Source organism: Symphalangus syndactylus, chromosome 20 (genome assembly GCF_028878055.3).
Source record: "Symphalangus syndactylus isolate Jambi chromosome 20, NHGRI_mSymSyn1-v2.1_pri, whole genome shotgun sequence".
Classification (NCBI taxonomy): domain Eukaryota; kingdom Metazoa; phylum Chordata; class Mammalia; order Primates; family Hylobatidae; genus Symphalangus; species Symphalangus syndactylus.
Window position 1 is genome coordinate 24082791 of NC_072442.2, and position 26797 is coordinate 24109587.

At 38.0% G+C, this 26797-nt stretch overlaps 1 protein-coding gene across 6 annotated transcripts in view; it reads left to right on the forward strand.

Annotated features, from left to right (window-relative positions):
• The window catches only part of NF1 (neurofibromin 1), a 295569-nt gene extending 269320 nt beyond the window's left edge, over positions 1-26249 (forward strand). For 3 of the 6 annotated variants that reach the window (XM_055255928.2, XM_055255930.2, XM_063628606.1), the window contains 7 exons: positions 227-349; positions 745-875; positions 1054-1154; positions 2259-2401; positions 2749-2795; positions 4284-4500; positions 17760-21449. In XM_055255928.2, the coding sequence (XP_055111903.2) occupies positions 227-349; positions 745-875; positions 1054-1154; positions 2259-2401; positions 2749-2795; positions 4284-4500; positions 17760-17902 (905 nt within the window). In that variant the 3' untranslated portion in view covers positions 17903-21449. Of the gene's footprint in view, positions 1-226; positions 350-744; positions 876-1053; positions 1155-2258; positions 2412-2748; positions 2796-4283; positions 4501-6065; positions 6147-10955; positions 11010-17759; positions 21450-22668; positions 22773-25899 lie in introns of those variants that run through there. The other 3 variants (XM_063628603.1, XM_055255929.2, XM_063628607.1) reach the window with 3 other exon arrangements.
• Positions 26250-26797: the final 548 nt, after the last annotated feature.

The following is a 26797-nucleotide window of genomic DNA, read 5'->3' on the forward strand; positions in this document are numbered from 1 at the left end:
GCACCACTAAGGTGCAACCTATCCTGAAACAGAAAGCTATGGGAACAAAACCCTTTGAGAAGATGGAAAATAAAGGAAAGAAACTGCTCCAGGGATATATTAGAGCTTTCTTTGAGTCCTGAGTGAAAGCTTAAACACTTTATGTCCAAACATTTTCTTTTTAGTATATTCCCATTTATAGACACTGTGGTTAATGAACTTCCATATTCTTAACTTTTGTTTATAGGAACAAGGAAAAGTTTTGATCACTTGATATCAGACACAAAGGCTCCTAAAAGGCAAGAAATGGAATCAGGGATCACAACACCCCCCAAAATGAGGAGAGTAGCAGAAACTGATTATGAAATGGGTGAGAAACAAAGTATTGATCTAGATCATTGAAAATAAGGTGGGAGAGTACATGAAAGTCATGTTTATTTTCCAGCCATTTCTTAGAATCCTTAGAATGAAATATAGAAACGTTTGCCATTTCTCAAAAGATAAACTCTACCATTCTTAAAATGACAGTTATCTTGAAGCTTGTGTAAAAATTAATCATATATATTATATACAGCATTGTAAATAGGTAGCCAAAACTTTTGTATAGGCGAATAGTAATTCTCTATGATGTTTATGTTAGTATTTTAAGTATCTACTAAAGAAAGCTGTTGAATTTTAGAAGTAACATTGAAATAGTTAGGTGAAGTGATTATCCAGGTGTTTGATTAATACAGCTGACCACGTTAATTCTCTATCTTACTGCAGAAACTCAGAGGATTTCCTCATCACAACAGCACCCACATTTACGTAAGGTTTCAGTGTCTGAATCAAATGTTCTCTTGGATGAAGAAGTACTTACTGATCCGAAGATCCAGGCGCTGCTTCTTACTGTTCTAGTAAGGATTTCCCCTTTTTGAGTCTCCCACCCTCAAATTTTTATTCCAGTCTACTTTTAGGAGGCCCTTAATTATTAAAAACATGAATAGGATACAGTCTTCTACTTCTCACCCAAACAGATAACAATTCAGCCACAAAGTAAAAATGTTGTGTGTTTACTTTTTTGCATCTTGGCAGGCTACACTGGTAAAATATACCACAGATGAGTTTGATCAACGAATTCTTTATGAATACTTAGCAGAGGCCAGTGTTGTGTTTCCCAAAGTCTTTCCTGTTGTGTAAGTATCTCCTTTTGATTTTAATTAACCTCCGTGCTTGTCTTCAAGTCAAATGCTTACCCAGTAATGTGCACTGGTTGCAAAGAGGGCAAAATGAGACATTGTGATAGTGATTTTAGCTTTGAGACGGTAGGTTTAACGAGGGTTAAGATTAGTTTTGACCTATTAGATCTATTAGAAAGTTGATAAGGAAAGACTTTTAAAAAATCTGGTTGATTTATTTAGTGGTTTATTTTGATGATCATTGCTCATTTTCCTCACTTAGAAGCAAACTATTAGACTGCTATATCTAAATCAGCATACCTGTTTTGGTTTACTTTTTAGTAGATCTTTTGTATTTATCCACAGCTGAGTGAAAACAAAATTGACCTGTTTAGGAGGTGAATTTTATTCTCTCTTAAGGACAAAAAAATATTAACCTCAAAGTGTTCAAATTTAAATAGTTCAAATAAATTCTTTTCCTGATCTAGGCCTTCTATATCATGTCATTATTTTCTTTTTTTAATCTCATGTTAGAATTTTAGAGAGTTAGAACTCAGTTAGTTTTATTAATGGAGTGTAGCCGGTTTAGAAACAATTTTTTTCCTAAGTTTCAGTTGGATCATGTGTTTCACTCCCTCTAACCTATTTTGCTTTCCCTATTTGATCTGACTCAGCATTTTAAAAGCACTGATTAACATTAAATTTAATTTTTTTTCTTTTTGTTTTGCACAGATCCTAAATTTAGTTTTAACTTCCTAAGTGCATGTCAGTATACAACAGATGGAAATAGTACTAAAGCATGCTAAGTAGCAGACAGGGCCAACCTTGTCTTAAGCAAACATTTACCGTATATGGTTACACATGGTTATATGACACTACCAGTTGTTTGTTTTCACCATTTCTTCCCTGGTGACTAAAAACAAAAGACAAACAAAAACACACACACACACATGTTCACTGTATAAAATTTGGAAAATGAAGAAATGCCCCAGAAAGTAAAAAGCACTCATCTCCCTTTAATTTTGGCACATTATTCTGGGGAATGCATATTATGTTTTCCACTACATATTTTCATTTAATTTTCCTCTAAAATGTTCTTCTGTTGACTTTTTTTTTTTTTAGGCACAATTTGTTGGACTCTAAGATCAACACCCTGTTATCATTGTGCCAAGATCCAAATTTGTTAAATCCAATCCATGGAATTGTGCAGAGTGTGGTGTACCATGAAGAATCCCCACCACAATACCAAACATCTTACCTGCAAAGTAAATAAATGTATCTGGAGAAGGATGGTTGATGAACTTGCTAACATGCGCACTGTTGTAGAATGCATTGACTACAGAATTCTTTATAAGGGATAGACTTGTTCATACTTTTATTTCCATATTCCATTTTTTTACTCTCTCAATTGTATGTCCAGTGTAGCTGGTTGACAACTTTTTTATACTGAGTATATTTTAAGTAGGTTTTAGTTGCTTTGACACTCATTCTAAAAACATGTTTTCAACATGTACATAGGGTTTATATATCATCAGCTATACTACTTATTTAATTTCTGTTACAATTAAAAGATATCTTGCTTGTTATGAGAGTAACATTTGATTTGTTGCAGGTTTTGGTTTTAATGGCTTGTGGCGGTTTGCAGGACCCTTTTCAAAGGTAAGAAAATATATTTTTCTCTAACTTTTGGCAAAATGAAGGTTTCTGTTCAAATTAGTATGCTTGCTTTAAGAACACACAATATGCTGAAAAGCAGAATAATAGTTCACAATAAACACATATGTTACTTTTATAAAAAGTTTCTCATCACAAGGTTTTTTTCCAGGAGGCAGCATGGTGTGGGTGGGGGGTGTGTATTCACTTTTATAAACAAAGTCAGCTTATGCTCAGTTTTTCAGAAGAGTATGATAAACCTCTGTGATACTTTTCTGCCACAGTCCCTTGTGTATTTGATAATCTTAATGCAAACACTTAGATATCTTATGACTAGCAAGGAGCATTACCATGGTTAAAATCTATTTCATGAAAACATTTTTATTTCCAGCCTATTAGATTAGATTAATTTCTCTCTGGATTTGTCCTCATTTGCTCTTATTCAGTTTTTTTGTTTGTTTGTTTGTTTTTGGTTTTTTTTTTTGTGAGACAGAGTCTCACTCTGTCTCCAGGCTGGAGTGCAGTGGTGCAATCTTGGCTCACTGCAACCTCTGCCTCCCAGGTTCAAGTGATTCTCCTGCCTCAGTCTCCTGAGTAGTTGAGACTACAGGCATGCACCACCACACCCAGCTAATTTTTGTATTTTTAGTAGAAACAGGGTTTCACCATGTTGGCCAAGATGGTCTTGATCTCTTGACCTCATGATCTGCCCACCTCGGCCTCCCAAAGTGCTAGGATTACAGGCATGAGCCACCGCACCTGGCCTCAGTTTGTTTTTTGATTGGCATTAGTTTATGTAGTGCTACATAATATGTATATAATCATTTTCTCTGTATGTGGGCTCTCTCCAAATTGATCAAAGTTCCTTGAAGACAGGGTTTCTGTTTCTTCCTTGAACAGTTCCTGGTCAGTGTTTTAGATACAGGCGGTGCTAAATCAATATGAATTATATAAACCTTGTTCCAGTTTTTAAGAATTGGGTATTTTGTTTATTTCCTTTCGCTATTACCTGAATATCTGTTGACATGCAAAGGTTGTCACTTAAAAAATGGGCCTGAAGTTACAGAAATAAGTATATCATACAGAAGTTTTTGCATTTGGATTGCCAGTAACCCTCTGAGCCCTTTACAGTGTCTAGTGAGTGGAATCTAAATGGCAGCTGGAATGATGATGCTCTGCTCATTTTCTCTGTTTTGGAAAATTGGCTAGACATCATTCCTGATGATTGTATTGTCTCAGTATTAGATTCAGTCTGTCTTGTGCATGGCTTTCAGAAAATGCAGGTTCATCTGGAAGCTTTAAGCTGAATAGAACTCCCTGTTGTAAGTCCTATGATAGTCTATAAATATTACTCTACTCCCCTTTTTTAATGATAAGTAATACAAAGGAAGAAAAATAGTAAATTAAGTCCAAACAAAATTAATATTTTTGGCTTCACATGGGGATTTACTTAAAAAAAAAGGAACTAAAATAATTACCTATTTTCCATTACAGCAAACACAAATTCCAGACTATGCTGAGCTTATTGTTAAGTTTCTTGATGCCTTGATTGACACGTACCTGCCTGGAATTGATGAAGAAACCAGTGAGGAATCCCTCCTGACACCCACATCTCCTTACCCTCCTGCACTGCAGAGCCAGCTTAGTATCACTGCCAACCTTAACCTCTCTAATTCCATGACCTCACTTGCAACTTCCCAGCATTCCCCAGGTCAGTAAATGTGATCTTTATATGACTTTGAGCAAGAATATAAGATACCAACATTAGGAATTCCCTTGTGATCAGTTTATAGCAAATTTTGCTCCTTTTTCTTATGAGATTCACCTTACATTTCTTCTTTACCTTGTAACTGACTTGACTTTTGTTACTCTTTGAAGCTTTCTACTTTCAAACAAGTTGTATGTAAGACAATAAAATGTTAAAATGTCCACATGATATTCCAAGGTTGACAAGTTTCTAGAGTTTGGGCAGGAAGAGCAACTTAAAACACATTATTCTGTAAGTGAACAGAACTATAATTCCTTTACTAGATATACTAACATTGCCCTAAGGGCCTCTTTCCTCTATCTCTGATACAGCATACTATATCAAAAAAAAAAAAAAAGAAGAAGAAACACAAAATCTATTAGGTACCTTACTTTCCTGCTGCCAGCAATAACTCAACCATCCATAGACCATCCTGAAAATCTGGAAGTAAATAAATAATTAAACAAAAAATTCGTCTCAAGAAAACAACATCTTAAAGCCCATAAGCATATATATACCAATTCATAATGCAACTTAGATTTGAATACACTGAGAAATACTAATAGCTAATAGCTCCGGTGGGACTGAGATAAACAGGATGGGAGAAATGGCAAACCTACAGAACTCTGGACTCATTCAGTGTCATAGTGAATGGTTTCATACAACTCTGGTTGACCCAGGAGGTGCTATTCATTATAGAACTTAAACTATTGTGTGTGTTATTATGACAGTGAGTAATGAAGAAAGCTTTTGTTATGGTTGTGTTTTCTATTTAGAAAGATATTCTTCTAAAATGGTTAAAAATAAAATAAACTTTAGTTGTTTAAAGTTCCATTATCTGAAAAGTTCACTTATGAAACACATCATTCTATAAGGAAAAGTTACTATATATAGTTCTTTTAAGTGTTAGCATAAATTAAAAAAAAATCAAATGACATAACTATTCTGTGATGTTCAAGATCAATAAATAGAATTCCCAGTTTATGATCTCAGTTTTGCATGAACATTTCAACTTATATAATTTTGAAGGTTCTGAAGAATTTGGCAATACCCAATTCATATTATAAACTATTATGTAATTAACTATATTCTATTAAATTCTGGTTAACAACAAAGCTTTGGTCAGCAGAGGAAACAAATTTTATTTCAACATTTGTTGGTCGCCTTACAAGTAATCCTTTTTCCCCCCAGAAATAAGAGAAGTCTAACTTTTTTCCCCATGTAACAAGGTTTGTTTGCCCTCTGCCACTAACTCTCTAGTACAGTGTTTCTCCAAGTGTGATCCCAGACCAGCAGCATCATTTGGGAGCTTGTTAGAAATGCAGATGCTGGAGTTTCACCTCAGATCTGCACAAAAAACTCCAAGTAGAGCCCAGCCAGTAGTCAGTGTGTTAGTAAATACCCCAGGCGATTCTTACACACACTAGAATTGGAGAAGCACTGCCCTGGCGTCTGCTTCTGGTCTTGCCCATTATCAGCATTTCAGCTGTGAAGGCCAGGGCAAAACTTAAAATTTACTTTTTTTACAGATACTGCAGCCACTGAATTCCTTCCTTCCTGCTTCCCCGCTGATAAACCCTTTAGCATTTTGGAGCTAGGGAACCATACAGGTAATTTAGTTTTAGGCTCACAATATTGTGTACATTGGGGAGATTGAGTTTTAGAAGAGCTAGGTTAACTGCTTTATACAGTTCTTATCTGGAACCAAGGCCAGGCCCTTCTGTACTACATTCGTTGCCTTCTATGGCTGTTGTCTGTCTGATTATCTACTTTCCCTTCTCCTTCTTTATTTCCTTGTTTTTGTTTGTTTATTGCTAATTCATTACTTATGTCTGCCTTGCCTTAAGCTCACCAGTTCTTTTTTTTCTGTTGGACTATTTTCTGGGTTATTGAACAAAATTTGAAAAGTTTTTAAAGTCTGCTTCATCTTAACCAAGCTTTTGCCTTTTGGGCTACTAAACTGGTGTTAAACATGTCAAAAATGGTTAGTTTTTTTATTGACTTTTTTTACCCAGCCTAATTGTTAGGGAAATTTCTGCCTATCTTTGCCCACTAATGGAGACAATAAAATAATCTGGATGAGAATAAAGAACCACTACAGGTTTCTCTGCAATTTGATTAGTTGCATATGTCCAGTGTTGATTGGCTATTTGCCAAGTCATTTGCTTTGGTAAAACAGTCTTACTCTACAACCTTTTACTTAGAATTATTTATTAAAATCAGAATAGGTTTTATGGCTTTGGTTCCAGTTTCAAACTAATGGTGTCACCTCCATTAGCTCTCCAAAGATGGTGCCTTTATTCAGGCTGGAAATCTCTGACTATACACAGAAGAGATGAGGAGGTTTAAAAGTAATAGAATTAAGTGGTATCATGGTGTTCAACTCTTCCTGTCACTCAATTGTGTGTCATTGGTTTGACAGTTTATTTTACTACGTGTTTTCAGAGAAAGGGTTTATCTTTTCAAAAGTAACCTTACTCTCCCACAAAACCCATTTGTATCTCTAAATTACGGGCTCATGTTCACAAAAGGATCCCAATTTATATGCCCAATCACTGAGTTTTTGTCGTTTGCTCTTACAGAATAACACTTAATGGTAAGACTTGATCTTTTCTTTATAATTAGGTATATTGCTTCATATCTTTAGCTCCATGTAATCTTATATCCTTATCTGTCTTTTTTTTTTTTTTTTGAGGCAGAGTCTCGCTCTGTCGCCCAGGATGGAGTGCAGTGGTGCAATCTCGACTCACTGCAACCTCCGCCTCCTAGGTTCATGCCATTCTCCTGCCTCAGCCTCTCAAGTAGCTGGGACTATAGGCACGCGCCTCCACGCCTGGCTAATTTTTTGTATTTTTAGTAGAGATGGGGTTTTACCATGTTAGCCAGGATGATCTCGATCTCCTGACCTCGTGATCCGCCCACTTCAGCCTCCCAAAGTGCTGGGATTACAGGCGTGAGCCACTGTGCCCAGCCCTTTTTTTTTTTTCCCCCTTTGGAGACAGGGTCTCGCTCAGTAGCCAGGCTGGAGTGCAGTGGCGCAGTCTTGGCTCACTGCAACCTCTGCCTCCTTGGTTCAAGCGATTCCCCTGCCTCAGCCTCCCTAGTAGCTGGAATTACAAGTGCACGCCACCACGCCTGGCTAATTATTGTATTTTTAGTAGAGACGGAGTTTCCCCATGTTGACCAGGCTGGTCTCGAACTCCTGACCTCAGGTGATCCACCCATCTCAGCCTCCCAAAGTGCTGGGATTACAGGCTTGAGCCACGGCGCTCAGCCATCTCATTTCTTTATGGCGCTGAGTTTGCTTATATCAAAAAACCAAAAGAAAGTTGTCCAGATTTCTAACTCAGTCTGGTGTTTCAACTTTGCTGTTTAGCTGTATAGAAACCAAAACATTTCCTTATCTCCATTCCCAGCAGCCAAGTCTCAAGCAGTAGTATTTAAAGAAGTTCTTTGTCACTCCCCGATATGGAGCATAAGTTTGATTTACCATCAAATTACCCAACATCAACCTACACTTAGTCTACTGAGATTTAAACAGATAAAGGTTCCATTGCCCTATTTCAAAAAGCAAATGTTGCTGATCTGCACGCATTCAGTCCTTTGCTGCAAATGTTCCATGTCAATGCAAAACTCTTCATTCTAGATCTTTGGTGTTTAGCAGGATCAGCTACTAAGCTGTATTTTCTTTTGTCCAACATTTTCTGCTAGCAAATCAACAAAATAAGAGATTCATGAACCTCTCCTCCTCCCCCTCCTGCCCCAGCGTTAGGTCTTACTTAAATAAAACATTTTGGTGGTATTTCATTAGTTACCAGCTTTGAGGAGAAGTGGTAGTCACTTACATAAAGCAATTGTCTCCGAAAATGTATTCTTCTTGACAAATTAGCATAGCCTAATTCTCCATCCTAAGGGGGACTGTTTTACCAGTCCACATATAAAAGTACCTAAATGGTTGTCTTCTGAATCTCTCCCTAGTAGAAATTGAATTTGGCATCAGCGGAGCCAATGACTGTACCTGGGATTCAGTGCATATAGAATTGCATTAACCGTGACCCTTTAGCCAAATGGACCTAAGACTTTGGCTCTTAGGATTTTCCCAAACACCAATAAGAGCATCTTGAAGAGAATCCATTTACTCTGTGATATATAAGGATATTTCAGGTTTGATATTATGATCCTTATTAGATCCAGTCTAGCTGAGCTGGACATGAATTGAAGAACCAGGATTAGAACTAGAAAATGAAACCCAGGCTGAGTGTGGTGGCTCACGCCTGTAATCCTAGCACTTTTGGGAGGCCGAGGCAGGTGGATTGCTTGAGACCAGCCTGGGCAACATGACGAAACCCCATCTCTACAAAAATAGAAAAATTAGCCAGGCGTAGTGGCATGCATTTGTAGTCCCAGCTACTTGGGAGGCTGGGGTGGGAGGATCACCTGAGCCGGAGAGGTCAAGGCTGTGGTGAGCTGTGAACATGCCACTGCACTGCAGCAGGGGATTGAGAACCTATCTCAAAATAAAATAATAAAATAAAAAAATGAATTAATAGGATCCATTTCCAAAGCATTAAAATTTAATATATACTTTATCAGGGTCTTCTGATATTCTTCAGAGGAGAATTGTTGTAATATAATTCAATAAACATTTGAATACCTATTTTGTAGGTGTATGTTAAGTATGTATTAGAATCCTTGATCACCAGAGACTTGACGGTTTTTGCCCATGGATCTAGGGAGGAAACATGTTGTTTAACAAATTCTAAGTGTGCACTATTTTTTTTTTATTTTAAATACAAGATTAATACTATAGTGCACTGTAGAAAATACCAAAATTCCAGATATTTATCCTACATATATGTATTGTTTACTATATGCAAGGGGCTCTTAGACTCCAGGGGAGCAGAGGGGCTACCAGGGCATGATACCTGCCTTCAATAGATTTCAGATCAGAACGGGCAGTAGAATGTACATAACTATTTTGACCTCTATTGTGATACCTGTCATGTTGTACGTTGTACTATATAGTATTCTGATAGTTCAAAGAGACATTTATGTGGAAGGATCATGTAATAATTATGGCAAGAGTTTTATAACACATTTTTCACCTCAAAAATGTTTTTAAACAAAACAAGTAAATTCGTGATCTATTTAAATTTTTTTTTTTTTTTTTAAGATGGAGTCTCACTCTGTCACCCAGGCTGGAGTGCGGTGGCATGATCTCAGCTCACTGCAACCTCTGCCTCCCAGGTTCAAGCAATTCTCCTGCCTCAGCCTCCCGAGTAGCTGGCACTACAGGCACCCACTACCACGCCCGGCTAATTTTTGTATTTTTAGTAGAGATGGGGTTTCACCATATTGGCCAGGCTGGTCTCAAACTCCTGACCTTGTGATCCTCCCACCTCCGCCTCCCAAAGTGCTGGGATTACAGACATGAGCCACCACGCCTGGCCTAAAATTTTTTTTTACTAGGAAAAAGGCTTTAAATTTTTTTTGTTTGATCAGCTCATTTTACTGTTAATATTGGTGCGTGAATTTTTTAGAACAAAGACATACTTAGTTCATCATTACTTTAGACTCCCTTCTTCCATTTTTATTTCTGGGCTTCGTCCAAGCCTACCAGTCATTCTCTCACTTTGCTTCTGTAATGTAGCCCTTCTTCCTGAGAAGCTGGCTAGATCAAGTAGTGATCATAACATTCCTAAACCAATAGTGCTGATAGCTCTGTGTACGGAGGGATATTTCATCCAAACCATTTCTCTAAACTTAGACTTGGCTCTGAGTCAGTAATACTTCTTTTTACTAGGTTTGAAATACCTCCCTCTTAGCTGGGCACAGTGGTACATGCTTGTGGTCCCAGCTACTAGGGAGGCTGAGGTGGGAGGATTGCTTGAGCCCAAGAGTTCAAGTCCGGCCTGGGCAACATCATGAGACCCCCGTCTTTTAAAAGAAAGAAAAGAAATATCTCCCTTTTAGAAGAAACCTAAAAGTCTCTATTTTGAGGCCACTTAAGATCTCTGAAATACTTTAATGTTTTAGAGAATTGTTTATGGTATTATTACCTGACCTTTTTTTTCTTGATTTGGTTTCTTTTTCTTTGTTATTATCCTATGTTTAAGGGAGAAAAATACTTTTAAATTGAGCGATTTCTTGGTATAATTCTTGCTAATTTTTAAATCTAATTTTTAGCTTAATTCTTAATATAAGTGGTAAAAAAAACACATCTACAAAGTTGTAAGTTCTGTCATTTATTTACCAATTGTAATATTTAGGAAATTAATGGTCAGAATTCAATAATTATAACCAGATTCCTTCTGAAAACCAAGGAACATTATAATTATCTAGTATCTAATTGTATTTCACCCTTTTTTAAAACTTATGAACATCACTCACTTGCTTTTTTTCTTCCATTCTTTGTAAAGCTTCTCTGCCTTGCTCTAAATCAGCAGTTTTCATGCAGCTGTTCCCTCATCAAGGTACTCTTTATTTTCATCATCTTTGCACGAAAATACTGCTTACCCCACACTCATCCTGGGCACATAGCATGAGACTTTACTCACCGGTCCCTGTAAGCTCAATCTGGCATAGGCACTTTAGGAACTTGTAAAGCCACCACTTTATAAGGTCTTGGTACTTATCAGGAATTGCACGGCCAGTGTGTGTCCTGTCTTGGTTAAGGAGCTGCTGATACCCACCCTGAACAATGAAGATGCAATCCCAGACCTGGACTAACAAAGACAGGTTAATAAGAAACTCAAGAGAGAGTTAATAGAGAAAGAGCAGAATATGTGGTTTGATGAAGTTTTTTTAAGTTAGAAAATAACTTGTTTTCCCCAAATAGGAAGCCAACCCCAGTGTTTCCTCAGAAATTAAAGCTGGCTGTCTATTCAATCACCTGTGGTTAAAAAAAGGAATATGGCCAGGTGCGATGGCTCACGCCTATAATCACAGCACTTTGGGAGGCCAAGGCGGGCGGATCACTTGAGTCCAGGAGTTCAAGACCAGCCTGGGTAACTTGGCAAAACCCTCTCTCTACAAAAAATACAAAAAGCTATTCGCAGGACTGAGGTGGGGAGGTTGAGGCTGTGGTGAGCTGAGATCGTGCCACCGCACTCCAGCCTGAGTGACAGAGCAATACTCTTTCTCACAAAAAAAAAAAAAAGAAATGTTATTAGTTAGCTATAAGGACTAAGAAGAAAAAATTTGACACATTTATGTCTAATTTATAAAAGATGCCTTTTCTTTTATTCACCTGTGATTAATATACAAAATGATTACACCTAAACAGAAAAAGAAGTGTTAGCAGTTGGTGAAAGTCGTTTTTAAAAATTCTTTTTTCTTTTTGAGACGGAGTCTCTCTCTGTTACCCAGTCTGGAGTACAGTGGTGTGATCTCAGCTTACTGCAACCTCCGCCTCCTCAGTTCAAGCGATTCTCCTGCCTCAGCCTCCTGAGTAGCTGGAGTTACAGGCATGTTCCACCAAGCCTGGCTAATTTTTTTTGTATTTTCAGTAGAGACGAGGTTTCACCATGTTGGCCAGGCTGGTCTCGAAGATGCTGACCTCAAAGATCTGCCCGCCTTGGCCTCCCAGAATGTTGGGATTACAGGCATGAGCCACCACACCAAGCCAAAAATTCTTATAGTTACAATTTTTTATATTTAGCTCAAAATAAAAATATTTCTAAGTATGTATTTAATATGCCTCCATGAATGTATTTACTGTAGCTTAAAAATAGGCTGTAGCTGCCTTTTCTTCTAAGATTTATTCTATTTTGTGCTTATTTATATTAGCTTCACTAATTTTACAAATTCTGGCATAAAATTGAAGTCCCAGTATTTGTTCTAAAACTCCTTTGTATCACCTGGTGTTTTACTTGAGATATTAGGAGCATCTTAATTTGTGGAGTAATTATTTTATCTGTGTGCAAAAATTCTTCACATAGATTATTTTGTCTAACAACCCTTTGAAATAGACAAGTCTGCTGTTATCCTTAATTGCCAGCTTAAGAATTGCAACTAAATAAGAGTACTGATCCAAACAAGTCTCAAACCTAGGTCTTCTGACATGTTTGACTTCTCCTGTATGTAATAAGAGTTTTCTGATAAGTTTGCCATATTGTATATGAAATAAACAATGCAGAGTAAGGCAACCTACTAGTGCTCCTGCACAGGTGGCAGGAGATTTCGGTTATTATTAGTCTGTCATTTTTGTAGTATAGCTTCTCACAAATTACCTAACCCATTTTTCCTTAGCTTTTCAAGAGTTAAGTGATTCTGTTCCTTTGTTACTTCATGATACTATTATAACTGATTATTTCAGTTTGGGAAACCAAAAGTGTTTTTTAAAAATGGGGGACTAAAAAATTGTCCGGCTGGAGCTACGTCACTAATTGTAAAAATACACAAACCTTGATACCTGCCTTCAAGGAACTCATGTTCTAGCAGGGAAGATAGACATAAAACTTAAATAACAATAATGTAATCTAATCCTTTTCCCCAGCTACTCAAATTCACTAAATTTTGGCCAATAACACCTTCTATTTAGGATTTTGTCTTTATCTGGAACTACCACAATTTATTGAAACATAGTACTGCTGATACACTGCTGTACAGAATGTCCAGCTGTTTCTGCTCTGCATGTTTGTAACTGGCTGCATGTTTGACCACAGCGTATCTGTGGGGTCATTTAAGCTAGCAAATCAGGACCACAGAACTTTTAGCTTTATTTCCTTTGTGTGGTAGCCTCTGGGTTTCTGTCAGTCACTTTGTAGTTTTGTCTGTTTGTGTCCACCAAAGGCCAGAAGGGAGAGCCAATGCTTTAGGGGCAAAAGAGATACCAGCATACAAAACTTTAAAGGGGCTTTGATGAAAAGAAGTGCAGCACCAAGGCCTTCTCACTAACTTAAAATATGGCATATAGCAATGCAGGATGTGTTCTGTCTGCATTGGAGCGGTCTGTCGGATAATCTGAGAGTTTTTCCTATGGGATATTGAGGTGAAATCCTTCACCAGTTCCTAGAGAGATTTCTAGATTTAATTTTAGAGGACAAAAAGAAAGAATGCTGCCAAAATTCTTAGAAGTGAGAATTATGCTTAGAAACTTAAATGCCAGAACTAGATACTATGATAATTCTGTTTCATACTACCTTGGCTTTTTCAAGATACATTTTGGTGTAAATGTAATGCATTTTAATTGTTTTTTTTAATGACTTTCCAAGATTTTTTGTTAGTTTCTCCTTTGATCCTTACAGTAAAACATCTTTGCTGTGAAGTTGAACTTAGGAATCACAGTCACACCACATTTACCTATGTGTGACTTATACAGTTGGGTCACTAAGTAGGAAGAAAACATACATTACAAAAACAAGAATTTAGATGAAAAATGAATTTGAAAATAGAAGTAGAATATCAACTTTTGACATAGTGTTGAAGCTTTTGTTTATGAGGGATGGGGCTGATAAGTCACCGTACTTTTACATTTTTAATTAATGTGCTCATTAGGAAAAAATTGGAAAATTCAGAAAAATAAAAGGAAAAAGTTACCCACAATCCTATCATTCTAAGTTAGATAACCACTGTTTATTAACATTTTGGTGCATTTCCTTCCAGTTTCTTTTCTTTCTATACTTGAGGTCATAGTATGTGAACAACTTTATAGCTTGTTTTGTACCCTCAACATTTAACAGGAGATAAATAAGGCCTTTAAAATTATTTGAGGTTTGACGGTTATTTGCTTCACAAAACAGAAAGTGGAATGTTCTTAGCACTTTTTTGAAGATACCTTCACCCTAGTGACTTCATCTACATTACTACAATTTATGTAATTGTAATTCTCAGGAATAACACTGTGCCCAAACAGAAGCATTGCCACCCATGTCATGACTGTTTTCCCCTCAGAGTAGGCCATGGTCTAGTAGTAGCAAGACACACAAGAACGAGCCCCAGGGTAGCAGATTGCTGGCAGAGAGTCACAGGGCCTTCCTAGTGGTCATCCATGCTTCATGCCCCTCCTGCGTGCGGGCTAGCTCCAAGTTGTTTCAGACCTTTGTCTTTTTAAGGTCCTAGTTTTGCCTGAATCTTATTTTCTATTAAAGAAATAACTCAGAATTACTGGAGACTTGAAACTTGTAGGCCAAATGCAAATTTAAGGAAGTGGAAGGTCAAATACGCTGACAAATTCATAATTTTAAATGGAGGATGCCAAAGGGAAAAAAAAAATTCTATCTTTTCAACTAAAAATATTATACCACTCTCTGGCGATCAGGGATTGCATGCTTTGGGGCTCTGAATTACAGGGATCTAGCTATCACATTTTAAAATGGAAGCATTCAGTTCATTCAGTATTAATTGAAAATAATTTTTCAATGTATTGAAAAAATAACTAGATTTTACAGGAAAACAAAAATGAATAATAATGATCTTTACCCTTCTAAGTGCCTTTACTTAGTAGAGGAAATAAGATGGATGTACAAGTTGTAGAATCATAGGCAAGTTAATTTAAAAGCAAGGAAGGATAAAGTAGTTCTGGCAAGAGACAGAATAATGCATCATGAAGGAAAAGGAGATGAGAAAAAAAAATATGGGTTGAATTTTATCTTATAGAGATAGGCAAGAAAATTAAAAGAGCATACACAAACATACATCCCAAAGAAGCTCAAGGCACATTCCAGAGATCATGAGCAGCTTTCTTTCAGTTTTGTTATTTCTTTTGTAAATAGGTCTGGAGAGGATGCAAATAAATATACAGAAGAGAATTTAAATAGACCAGAATTCTGTTACCCAGAGAAAAGCTCCATGAATGTTGCTAGTCATCTTTTTATGCATATGATTAGATTAGATTAGATTAGAACATGACTAGCCTTAAAAAATTTAATAAGGGTTTTTAAAAAGATTTGAATAGAACAGATTTTCAGTGGTGGCTCAGCTATGCTCACCTCCTGGAGAAATGTCACTGATGTTTTTCATTGCACTCATATGCCTGATGCAGTGCACGTGTTCATAAACAGTCACTGACAAATGCCCATGTTCCTTTGACAGCATTTCAGATTTTCAAGACAGCAAATCTGTTAAGCGCGTGTAAACCAGGCCATGTGCTTACAGATGCCTGATACTCTTGAGTTGAATTCAGAGCTGAATCCAAATGAAAGATGAGTGGCTCCTAGAGGGAGGTCATCCCAAGTTCATTTCCTGTTCATGAGCCAACAAATAACTAACTGGGTAGATCTATGTACATTTTCTGTAACATATGAATACTTCTTGACTTGAAATATTACTTTTTGTCCAAAAATGGAAATTTTTCCATTCCAAGGTTTAAAATTTCAATATATAAAGAAGAATAAAGTACAAATTAGCTGAAATCTTGCCATGCAGAGGTAAAATATATTTTTAGTCCTTTGGCTTCTGACAGAGATAAAATATTTTGGCAGATGTTTCCCCAGCCCTACGCCCTCCCCCCTCCCCCGGTGTATGGGTGTTTTTTCCTACTCCAAAAATTGTGGTCATCTTTTTGTATCAGTAAATATCAATCAGTAATGTACATTTTGATACAAATTACTAAAACATTCTGCAGCTGTTTGCTTTCCCACCAAAACTTATGCTAGCAGTAGGTATAATTAGTCTAATTTTGGGGGTAAATTTTATTGATGTTTAACAGAAAAGTTCACGAATTGCAAGTTTTCAGCTTAGTGAACTTTTAAAATGTAAACACACTTGAAAATCCATCATCTACATCAAGAAACAGAACATTACCAGCATCCCAAGAAGCCATCCTCATGCCCGCTTAAGTCACTACTTCCGCAAGGGTGACCACAGTCCTGTTACCCAATTTGTAATCTTTGCTAATATGATAGATAAAAATAAAAATCTTATTTTAGTTTCTGGTTACTTTTCTGAAGTTACTGCTTAGATTATTTATAAAATTAATTGGGGTGGGGTGCAGTGAGTGGCTCATGCTTATAATCCCAGCACTTTGAGAGGCCAAGATGGAAGGATTGCTTGAGACCAGGAGTTCAAGACCAGCCTTGGCAACATAGTGAGACTCTATGTCTAGACAAACTTTTAAAATTAGCTGGGCATGGTGGCATGCACCTGTAGTCCTAGCTGTTTGGAAGGCTGAGGCGAGAGGATAGCTTGAGCCTGGAAGTTCAAGGTTATAGTGAGCTATGGTCACACCACTGCACTGCGGCCTGTGCAACAGGGCAAGACCCTGTCTCTAAATAAATAAATAAATAAATAATCAATCATTGTTAGGCCCAGCTTTTGGAGGTTTAATCTCCTCCTCAAGAGAAATAAATGGCATCTGTTTAAGGTTGCAGAATGTGAAATGACTAGCCATAGCTGAAAAGAAACAGATTCTACAGTATGACCTTTGTGATATATTATTTTCTCAGTAAATAGTTACTTTGGAATAGGCACTGTGATTAAAAAAATAAAAAGCATCTGAGTTTTCTTTGAAGTGACAAATTTGCTGGAAAGATCAGTACTTTCTGCTGCTGGAGAGTATATTCTGTTTATAAACATGAATGAGGATATGAATAAGGCTAGAAGATGACCTCTGCTGGAAGTTTCTGGTATGATTTGGAGGAAGGAACACTAGTCTTCCCTGGTGGCTGCTAGCCTTTCATTTAGTTCAAGCCTGCCTGCCTCTAGCTTTTCCTTGCAACTTCTCTTTTCATTTTTCTTGTGCTATTTTCTGCTATGATAGCAAACATTGCCTAACAAAATGTGAAGTTTTCCATGTGACATTAACTTAGTAAACATTTTAGCAATTGACTATTAAAATGAAATGTGCATAAACAATTTGCCAGGTTGTATCTTATCACAAATATAGTCACGTGCTGCATAACAACAGAATGTAACATTGCAGTCAACAACAGAACACATATAGACAGTGGTCCTGAAAGATTATAATACTGTATTTTTACTGTACCTTTTCTATATTAGATATACAAATAGTTAGCATTGTGTTACAACTACATAAAGTACACAGTATGGTAACCTGTACAGGTTTGTAGCCTGGGAGAAACAGGCTATACCATATAGCCTTGGTGTGTAGTAAGCTATGCCATCTAAGTTCATGTAAGTACACTCCACAATATTTGCACAAACAAAATCGCCTAATGATCATTTCCTAGAATGTGTCCCCATTGTTAAGCGATACATGACTGTAATGAAATTCAGTCCTGGAAGGAAGAGAAGAAGTAACTGGCTGTTCTGTTTTTCTCCAGGAATCGACAAGGAGAACGTTGAACTCTCTCCTACCACTGGCCACTGTAACAGTGGACGAACTCGCCACGGATCCGCAAGCCAAGTGCAGAAGCAAAGAAGCGCTGGCAGTTTCAAACGTAATAGCATTAAGAAGATCGTGTGAAGCTTGCTTGCTTTCTTTTTTAAAATCAACTTAACATGGGCTCTTCACTAGTGACCCCTTCCCTGTCCTTGCCCTTTCCCCCCATGTTGTAATGCTGCACTTCCTGTTTTATAATGAACCCATCCGGTTTGCCATGTTGCCAGATGATCAACTCTTGGAAGCCTTGCCTAAATTTAATGCTGCCTTTTCTTTAACTTTTTTTCTTCTACTTTTGGTGTGTATCTGGTATATATAAGTGTTCAGAACAACTGCAAAGAAAGTGGGAGGTCAGGAAACTTTTAACTGAGAACATCTCAATTGTAAGAGAGGATGAATTCTTGAATACTGCTACTACTGGCCAGCGATGAAAGCCATTTGCACAGAGCTGTGCCTTCTGTGGTTTTCCCTTCTTCATCCTACAGAGTAAAGTATTAGTCCTATTTATACATTTTTCAAGATACAAGTTTATGAGAGAAATAATATTATAAACCCAGTATGTTTAATCTTTTAGCTGTGGACTTTTTTTTTAACCTTACAAAACTGAAAGAACCATAGAGGTCAAGCCTCAGTGACTTGACACCATAAAGCCACAGACAAGGTACTTGGGGGGGAGGGCAGGGAAATTTCATATTTTATAGTGGATTCTTAAGAAGTACTAACACTTGAGTATTAGCAATAATTACAGGAAAATAAGTGTGACCACATATATCTTAACATTACTGAATTAAAACTATGGCTTCTAAGTCCTTATCCAAACTCAGTCATCCAAACTAGTTTATTTTTTTCTCCAGTTGATTATCTTTTAATTTTTAATTTTGCTAAAGGTGTTTTTTTTGTATTTTGTTTTTTGTAAACCAAAACTATACTAAGTATAGTAATTTTATATATATATATATACATATATGTATATTTTTTTCCCTCCCCCTCTTCTTTCCTAAATAATTCTGAGCAGGGTAATCAGTAAACAAAGTGTTGAAAATTGTTTCCAGAAGGTAATTTTCATAGATGTTTGCATTAGCTCCATAGCAAAATGGAATGGTACGTGACATTTAGGGTAGCTGATATTTTTATTTTGTTAAATAATTTCCAAGAATAGAGTATGGTGTATATTATAAATTTCTTTGATAAGATGTATTTTGAATGTCTTTTAATCTTCCTCCTCCTCTCCAAAAAAATCAGAAACCTCTTTAAGAAAACATGTAGGTTATATATGCTACAATTGCATTTAATCACTGTGAAAAGACTGGTCAGCCTGCATTAGTATGACAATAGGGGGGCCCTTAGAGTTGCTGCTATACTGGTGGTATGGATTATCATGGCATTGGAATTTTCATAGTAATGCAGATCCAATTTCTTTGTGGTACCTGCAGTGTACAAAATAATTTGACTTCAGTGAGCATATTGGTATCTGGATGTTCCAATTTAGAACTAAACCATATTTATTACAAAAAGATATTAATCCCTGTACTCCCAGGTTCCCTTTATATGTTAAGATATAATGGCTTTGAGAGGGGGAAAAAATAAACCTAGGGGAGAGGGGAGTTTCCTGTACTGCTGTTTCATTAGAGGATTTCAGTAAATTAAATTCCACAGCTAATTCAATAAATAATGGTACATTTAAGTGTTCTGATTTTAATAATATAATACATTTCACATTTATCCACACAGTAACAATGTAATATGTTAATGTAAATAAAATTGTTTTTGATACTCAGAAATAACAAGAATTTAATTTTTTTTAATTTGTTTACAGTCCTGGGAAAAGTAAGAATTATTTGCCAAAATAAAAGGAAAGAAAACCTTAGTATTATTAATGAATTTACCATAGCATTGTTGGAAATACTGAAGACAGGTGCAATTTACTAAACTTTTGTTTTTAAACTATTGTAGAGGCTGCATTAGAAGAAAATGTTTATAATGACAGAGCAACTAAGACTATATAAAAAAGCTGAAATTAGAACTGAGTTTAGAAATAGATCAGTAACCCAGTGCCAAGGATGCCAAGCTGCCACCATGGTCTTGGCTCTCCCACAACCCAGTGTTTCTGGGGTAAGTTTCACAGTTTCTAGGCCCTGGAATAGCAGGCAATATAAGCCTTTGATAACTTTAGTTCGATGTTTTTCTTTTTTTTTTGTTTGTTGGTTTGGTGCATATGATAGTGGGTGTTATGCTATTTTGCTCTTCCCATCAAAATAAAGAAACTTCCAGAGGTTTACTGTTAAAAATACTGATTTTCCATAAACAAGTTTACCAAGGTGTAGTATTTCATACCTCCTGAAATGATCAGCATTGGCACAAATCAAAATTGAGCCGCTTTTGAAATGCAGAAATACCTTTGACTAGTAAGTACATCCTAGGAGTTTGAAAACTTAACTAAGGTTTAAAATTTACCTTGTTTAAAGAACTTCTGACTTTTGGGGAAAATCTAGCTTTCCAAGTAACTAAAATGTACGTGAGATAAACCTCTCACCACTGTGTCCCCTGAGAAATGCAACACTTTTTTAGTCTTCATGCTTGTAATCTATAAAAGAAATTCTGAAGTTTAGAGCAAGTTGCCCATTTTTGCATAATTGACATAAGTTCTGTTAAAAATATTGTAAGTAATTCGTTTCGGTTTGTAGATGTTTCCCATGACTTGTTAAAGAGGAAACCAGGAACTCAGTCATGTTTTTGTCCTAGATAATCTACCTGTTATGCCAGTACTCCCATCCGAGGGTCGTGCCCTTAGTTGCCAAGATGGAGATGCAGTTCAGTAGATTTGGGGCAAAGTGGCTACAGCTCTGTCTTCCATTCACTCAACACCTGTTCATGACTGAGCCAGGTGCCCAGGACACATCCTAAACAGTCAGCTTCTATCCTGTGTCCTAGTCGGGGAGACAGAGTGCCAGCCAGCAACCCTCCCAGGTTTGTAGGTTTTAGGGGTTTTCAGTTTTGTTTGGGTTTTTTGTTTTTTGTTTTTTGTTTTTGTTTCTACATCCTTCCCTGACTCCCAGGCATAATGAGGCATGTCTTACTCAATGTTATGCAATGGATTTAGGCAAAAATTCATTCTTAGTGTCAGCCACACAATTTTTTTTAATGCAGTATATTCACCTGTAAATAGTTTGTGTAAAATTTGACAAAAAAAGTATATTTACTACACTGTAAATACATGTGATGATATATTGTATTATTTTGCTTTTTTGTAAAGCAGTTAGTTGCTGCACATGGATAACAACAAAAATTTGATTATTCTGGTGTTAGTATTGTTAACTTCTTTTTGCGACTGCGTTACATCATTTAAAGAAAATGCTGTGTATTGTAAACTTAAATTGTATATGATAACTTACTGTCCTTTCCATCCGGGCCTAAACTTTGGCAGTTCCTTTGTCTACAACCTTGTTAATACTGTAAACAGTTGTACGCCAGCGGGAAAAATACTGCCCAACAGACAAAATTGATCATTGTAGGGGAAAATCATAGAAATCCATTTCAGATCTTTATTGTTCCTCACCCCATTTTCCTCCTTGTGTATGTACTTTCCCCACCCCCCTTTTTTTAAGTAAAATGTAAATTCAGTCTGCTCTAAGATATGAGGAGTTATTTAATTTCTTCAGATGTATCAAGCTCTGTTTTCTTCCCCCCAGTCCTCCCAGTCTTTTGAAACATTAAGGCCATTTTCCTTAAGGATGTTTTTGGCTCTCCTACTCCCCATGAGAAAGATCTTTCCATTTCCAGAACTTCTCCACACTAAAAGTGAAATATTTTTGTGAAATGCTTTTTTAGGGCCTGCCAAACTCAGGTGAGTCTGTTCTCTGGGATAAGCTGGCTTCTGTTAAAATGAAGCCAGTCAGAAACGTCAGGGCAGACCAAGATTGACCAGTCAGAGGGCAGTTCTCTCCAACTTTTCAGCTTTCCCGCTATAGAATCTTCTGTGACACTACACGTGTATGCAATGTAAACCACCTCCCCTGGCTCAGCTGCCCCGTGTTACTATTTTACTTGATTATGTGGGGTGCCTCCCCCAATCAGTGGAGAAAGAACACAGCCCAGACCCAGTGGGCAGGACAGAGCTATCCTCAGAAGGGTAACAGTGTCTGATATTGAACAAAGGACTAAAAAAGACCAGGTGACAGATACCTGCAGGTCTGAGGCAAGTACTTGTCTGTTTATGGGCAGGCCTGGAAAGCAGGGTTACCTCACCTGGAGAGCTTGCTAATACACTGGTCCCCATCCCAATCCCCCAAGGTAAAGGCAAACTCTCCAAGGATGGGCTGTTGGGAGAAAGAGTGTGTTTAAACTTTTTAAGCGATTTTACTGAGCACTCAGTGGTTTAAAGACCACTGGAGCAGAGAACTGAAAACTCAAATACTGCAAATAGCTGCCTTTTCCCTGTAAACTAAAGCATCTTAGTCCAAACTAGGGGATGTTTTTAGGGTGGTGACCCTCTAGATCAGAGCTCTCCCTTCCTGGACAACAAGCTCCCTGAGGACGTGGGCCACTTAGTACATCTTGTATGGGCCTCTCTGCCTGTTGTTTGCTTTGCTTTCTGGGACACCCTTAGGCTAGTCTAGCAATTCTGAACTGCCTGGCTTGAAGAGTTGATTCCCATGAGATGTTGAGGAGGGGCCAGAGGTTCTGGAAGAATAGTAAAAAACCTACAACCAAGTGGTAGCATCTCAGTATTCCTCTTCCACAAAGTAGCCCACCCCCACCATCACCAAGGGAAGCCCCTAGTGGTGGCAGGCATCTTGGGAATTTACCTTCATTACTAATTCTGCCTTCTTAACCTGCTCACTGCCCATCAGAACAGCCTCCGACAGAGCTGCATCCAAATTCTTTAAAGGGCAATTCATTGCCCCAAGTAATCTGCCAAACCTGTCTTCATCAGAAAATCAGTCTTCATATTCAGGTGAGTTCCACTTAAGACCCTTTTAGCTGCCAATTTAAAAGAAGCCCTTTTGCAATGTTGATTATGTTTCTATAAATATTAGAACCGGCCGGGCACGGTGGCTCACACCTGTAATCCCAACACTGGGAGGCCAAGGCAGGCAGATCACTTGAGGTCGGGAGTTTGGGAAACATGGTGAAACCCTGTCTCTACTAAAAATACAAAAATTAGCCGGGCGTGGTGGCTCACGCCTATAGTCCCAGCTACCAGGAGGCTGAAGCAAGAGAATCACTTGAACCCAGGAGGTGGAGGTTGCAGTGAGCTGAGGTTGCACCTCTGCACTACAGCCTGGGAGATAGAGCCAGACATTGTCTAAAAAAAAAAAAAAAAAAAAACAAACAAACAAACAAAAACATACTACAGCAACATAGTCACTGTTGGTTTGAATCTCTCACATTTTGTTCTTTTAGAAGTGTTGCCTAATAAGTTTCATAAAGTAATGTGGGGTTATAATTTTAATCAGTTGGTTTGGCTTTTTAAAAACATTATCTTCTAAAAATCTGTTTATACTGTGTGTGTACATACATACTACATATGCATATGTGGATGCATATTTCAGGTTTCCAAAACAGCTTGATACATTTTACCTACATTGGGCCAAATTATTTTGTCTTTTTAAATTTTCTCAAAAAGGTCATATTGCAAAATTATTCTAGGTCCTTTACTATGTCTTTATGCTGACAGTCAAGCTAATAGTGATCAAGAGCATTATGCTTCTGGGGTTACAAGGTCCAGAACTTTCCCCACTGGCCACTTCCTCCATATGAAATAAGACAGTCACGTTGGAATCTTAATAGGGCCCTTTCCTGCTCAGAAGTTCAGAAAGCATTGCCTAAATTAATATTTTTAAGGGAAGAAAATGTTGACAGATGTAACCTTAGCTGATTGTTCAAAAAAAATTTTTCCTTTGGTTATAATTGTAAATACAAAAGAAGAAAGCTTGGCCTTTGTCCTCTATGACCTCATGACTTAGTGGGGAAAACAGCCACACAAACAATGACCACAGTGTCCCAAGGTGTGGGTGGGGTTTTTAGAGGGTCATGGAGGGACTGGCATGGTTGGCAACTGAGGAGGTGGGTCTTAAAAAATGACCAAGAAGTTTGTCCAGGTTGAAGTGTGTCCAGTGAGCAGTTGAAAATAGGGTTTTGGAGTATTTAATGGACAGAAGGTAATCAAGTCCGTTAAGAGACTGGCCCAGGCCGGGCGCGGTGGCTCACGCTTGTAATCCCAGCACTTTGGGAGGCTGAGGCGGGCGGATCACGAGGTCAGGAGATCGAGACCACGGTGAAACCCCGTCTCTACTAAAAATACAAAAAAATTAGCCGGGCGTGGTGGCGGGCGCCTGTAGTCCCAGCTACTCGGAAAGGCTGAGGCAGGAGAATGGCGTGAACCCGGGAGGCGGAGCTTGCAGTGAGCCGAGATTGCGCCACTGCACTCCAGCCTGGGCGACAGAGCGAGACTGTCTCAAAAAAAAAAAAAAAACGACTGGCCCAGAGACGGATCACGAGGTCAGGAGATCGAGACCATCTTGGCTAACATGGTGAAACCCCGTCTCTACTAAAAATACAAAAAATTAGCCAGGCGTTGTGGTGGGCGCCTGTAGTCCCAGCTACACGGGAGGCTGAGGCAGGAGAATGGCGTGAACCTGGGAGGCAGAGCTTGCAGTGAGTGAGATCGCGCCACCGCACTCCAGCCTGGGTGACAAAGAGAGACTCCATCTCCAAAAAAAAAAAAAGAGACTGGCCCAGAGAGGGCAAGTAGCAGAGAAGTGTTTAGGCAGAAAGCAGCACACCACAGGAGATTGGCTTCTCGTGTTTTCTCCATTCTTTTGTCCCACGTTGGGGAATGCAGCTTAATTTTCTACATTTACAAAGTATATGGGCCAGGCGCAGTGGCTTACGCCTGTAATCCCAACACTTTGGGAGACCGAGGTGGGCAGATTACCTGAGGTCAGGAGTTCGAGACCAGCCTGACCAACATGGAGAAACCCCATCTCTACTAAAAATACAAAATTAGCTGGGCATGGTGGCACATGCTTGTAATCCCAGCTACTCGGGAGGCTGAGGCAGAAGAATCGCTTGAACTGGGAAGCAGTGGTTGCAGTGAGCCGATATTGCACCATTGCACTCCAGCCTGGGTAACGAGCAAAACTCCGTCTCCAGAAAAAATTAAAAATACATGAAGATATGCCTTAGCCCCAGATCACAAAAATAGCAACACTTTTTCTATCCTAGCAATTATAAATGTTTTGAGTCTGGCCCAAAGTTGAAGTAGAAAGAAATTGATGGTAAAGAGATACTTTCTTTGCAATTTGGTAATTTGTGAATGGAGGGCAGAAAGGAATTAGGCGATCTGTGCCTTCATTAAAAAAGACTCCACAAATACCACCCTTACTCATATCTAGGATTCTACAGGAGACAAAAATTCATTATCAAAATACCAAGTCTTTTTGAGTGTGCAGCAGTCAGTCATTCAGCAAAACATTTTCTGGGTGCCTTGTTGTCACTCAATTTGAGCACCAGCACCTCTTGGAAATGCTTTCTGATCTCCCATTGGCTGAGAGCCCTTCTCTTGCTTCTGTGACAGCTTCTCTATACAACAACGTTGTAATCATCAACTATCTTCCTATGTCCCTGGTTAGGATTACGAGCCTCCCAGTGTAGGGAACATGCTTTGTTCAAAGGTGCTTAATAGATAGTTGTTGAATAACACTGAAGGCTTTATGTTATAAAGAACTATATAAATAGAATGGGAAAATCCCCATACACAATAGCAACCCCAATGCAAAATCCCTAACAAAATAGAGGTGACCTGTGTAATAAAGACCTGTTGAAAATTCTAATCCAGACTTTGAGATTTCACAGATCAGTAAAATTTCCAAAATACATTTCATCAACTTAATGCATTTAGAAACAAGAAAAAAATATATCTAACATAGTTTTTTTGTAAAATGCCATTTCAACTCTGAGTAGTGGGGGAGGGAATCACAGGATAAAGTACAGTCCTTTAAAAGGAATTAGTTTTGCTTTTAAAAGTCACTATGTTGTCCTCAATTTTCTCTCATCGCTGCTTATTTTTCTCCACACAGCACTGTTCAGCACGCAGGCATGTGAGGGAGCTGGGCTTAAAGGAGACTCCAGCAAATGGAGAGACAGACTACAGTCCTGGATTGGAAAGCTGAATATCGTTGAATGCCAGATCTTCCAAAATAAATGAACTCGTTTAATACAATTCTGATCAAGATGCCAACAAGAAGAGAGTGTATCCAGACAAAATGATCTTTGGAAAATATTCTTCACCTTGTGGAATAAACAGGAAAGCATGGCTAACAACGGGTCGTCGAAAACTTTCCTTACTAGGTAGTAAAACAAATTTTTAAATGCTTAAATACTAATGGTAAGAGTAAATAAATATAAAGTGGAACAGGCTAGAAGGTCCAGATTATGCTTTGATTTTTTTATTTAAAAAGAAAAGCATGAGTAACTGCCAAAGTGTATTGGCTTCAAAGCCACAAAAGCTTATTTCTCACCTCTGCTACATGTCCATCACCTGTTATCAGCAGGCTCTGCTCACCCTGATTTCTTGGGACTCCAGAGTGTGATGATGGAAATGTCCTGCTGGAAGCTGAAACAGAGGGGTCCCATTTTTATTTGTCACATTAGCATAAGACGTACTTAACTAATATTGGTGCAAGTCCAGAATGTGGTGCAATGAGTTATTCCTGCACTTGGCCTCATCTTTCTGTATTACCAGTTCCATATCTGCACTGTCGAGGACAGTGGCCACTGAACACTTGAAATGTGGTTAATGAGAATGGGGAACTAAACTTTTATATTAAATAAATGTGAATAGTTACATGTGGCTACTGGCTGCCAGATTGGACAGAGCAGCATCTGGAAGCTCTTGCATCAGCAATTAAAGGCTTGAGGCCAGATGTACAGTCACTTTTCACAGTCATTGCCAGAACTTGACACACAGCTTCACAA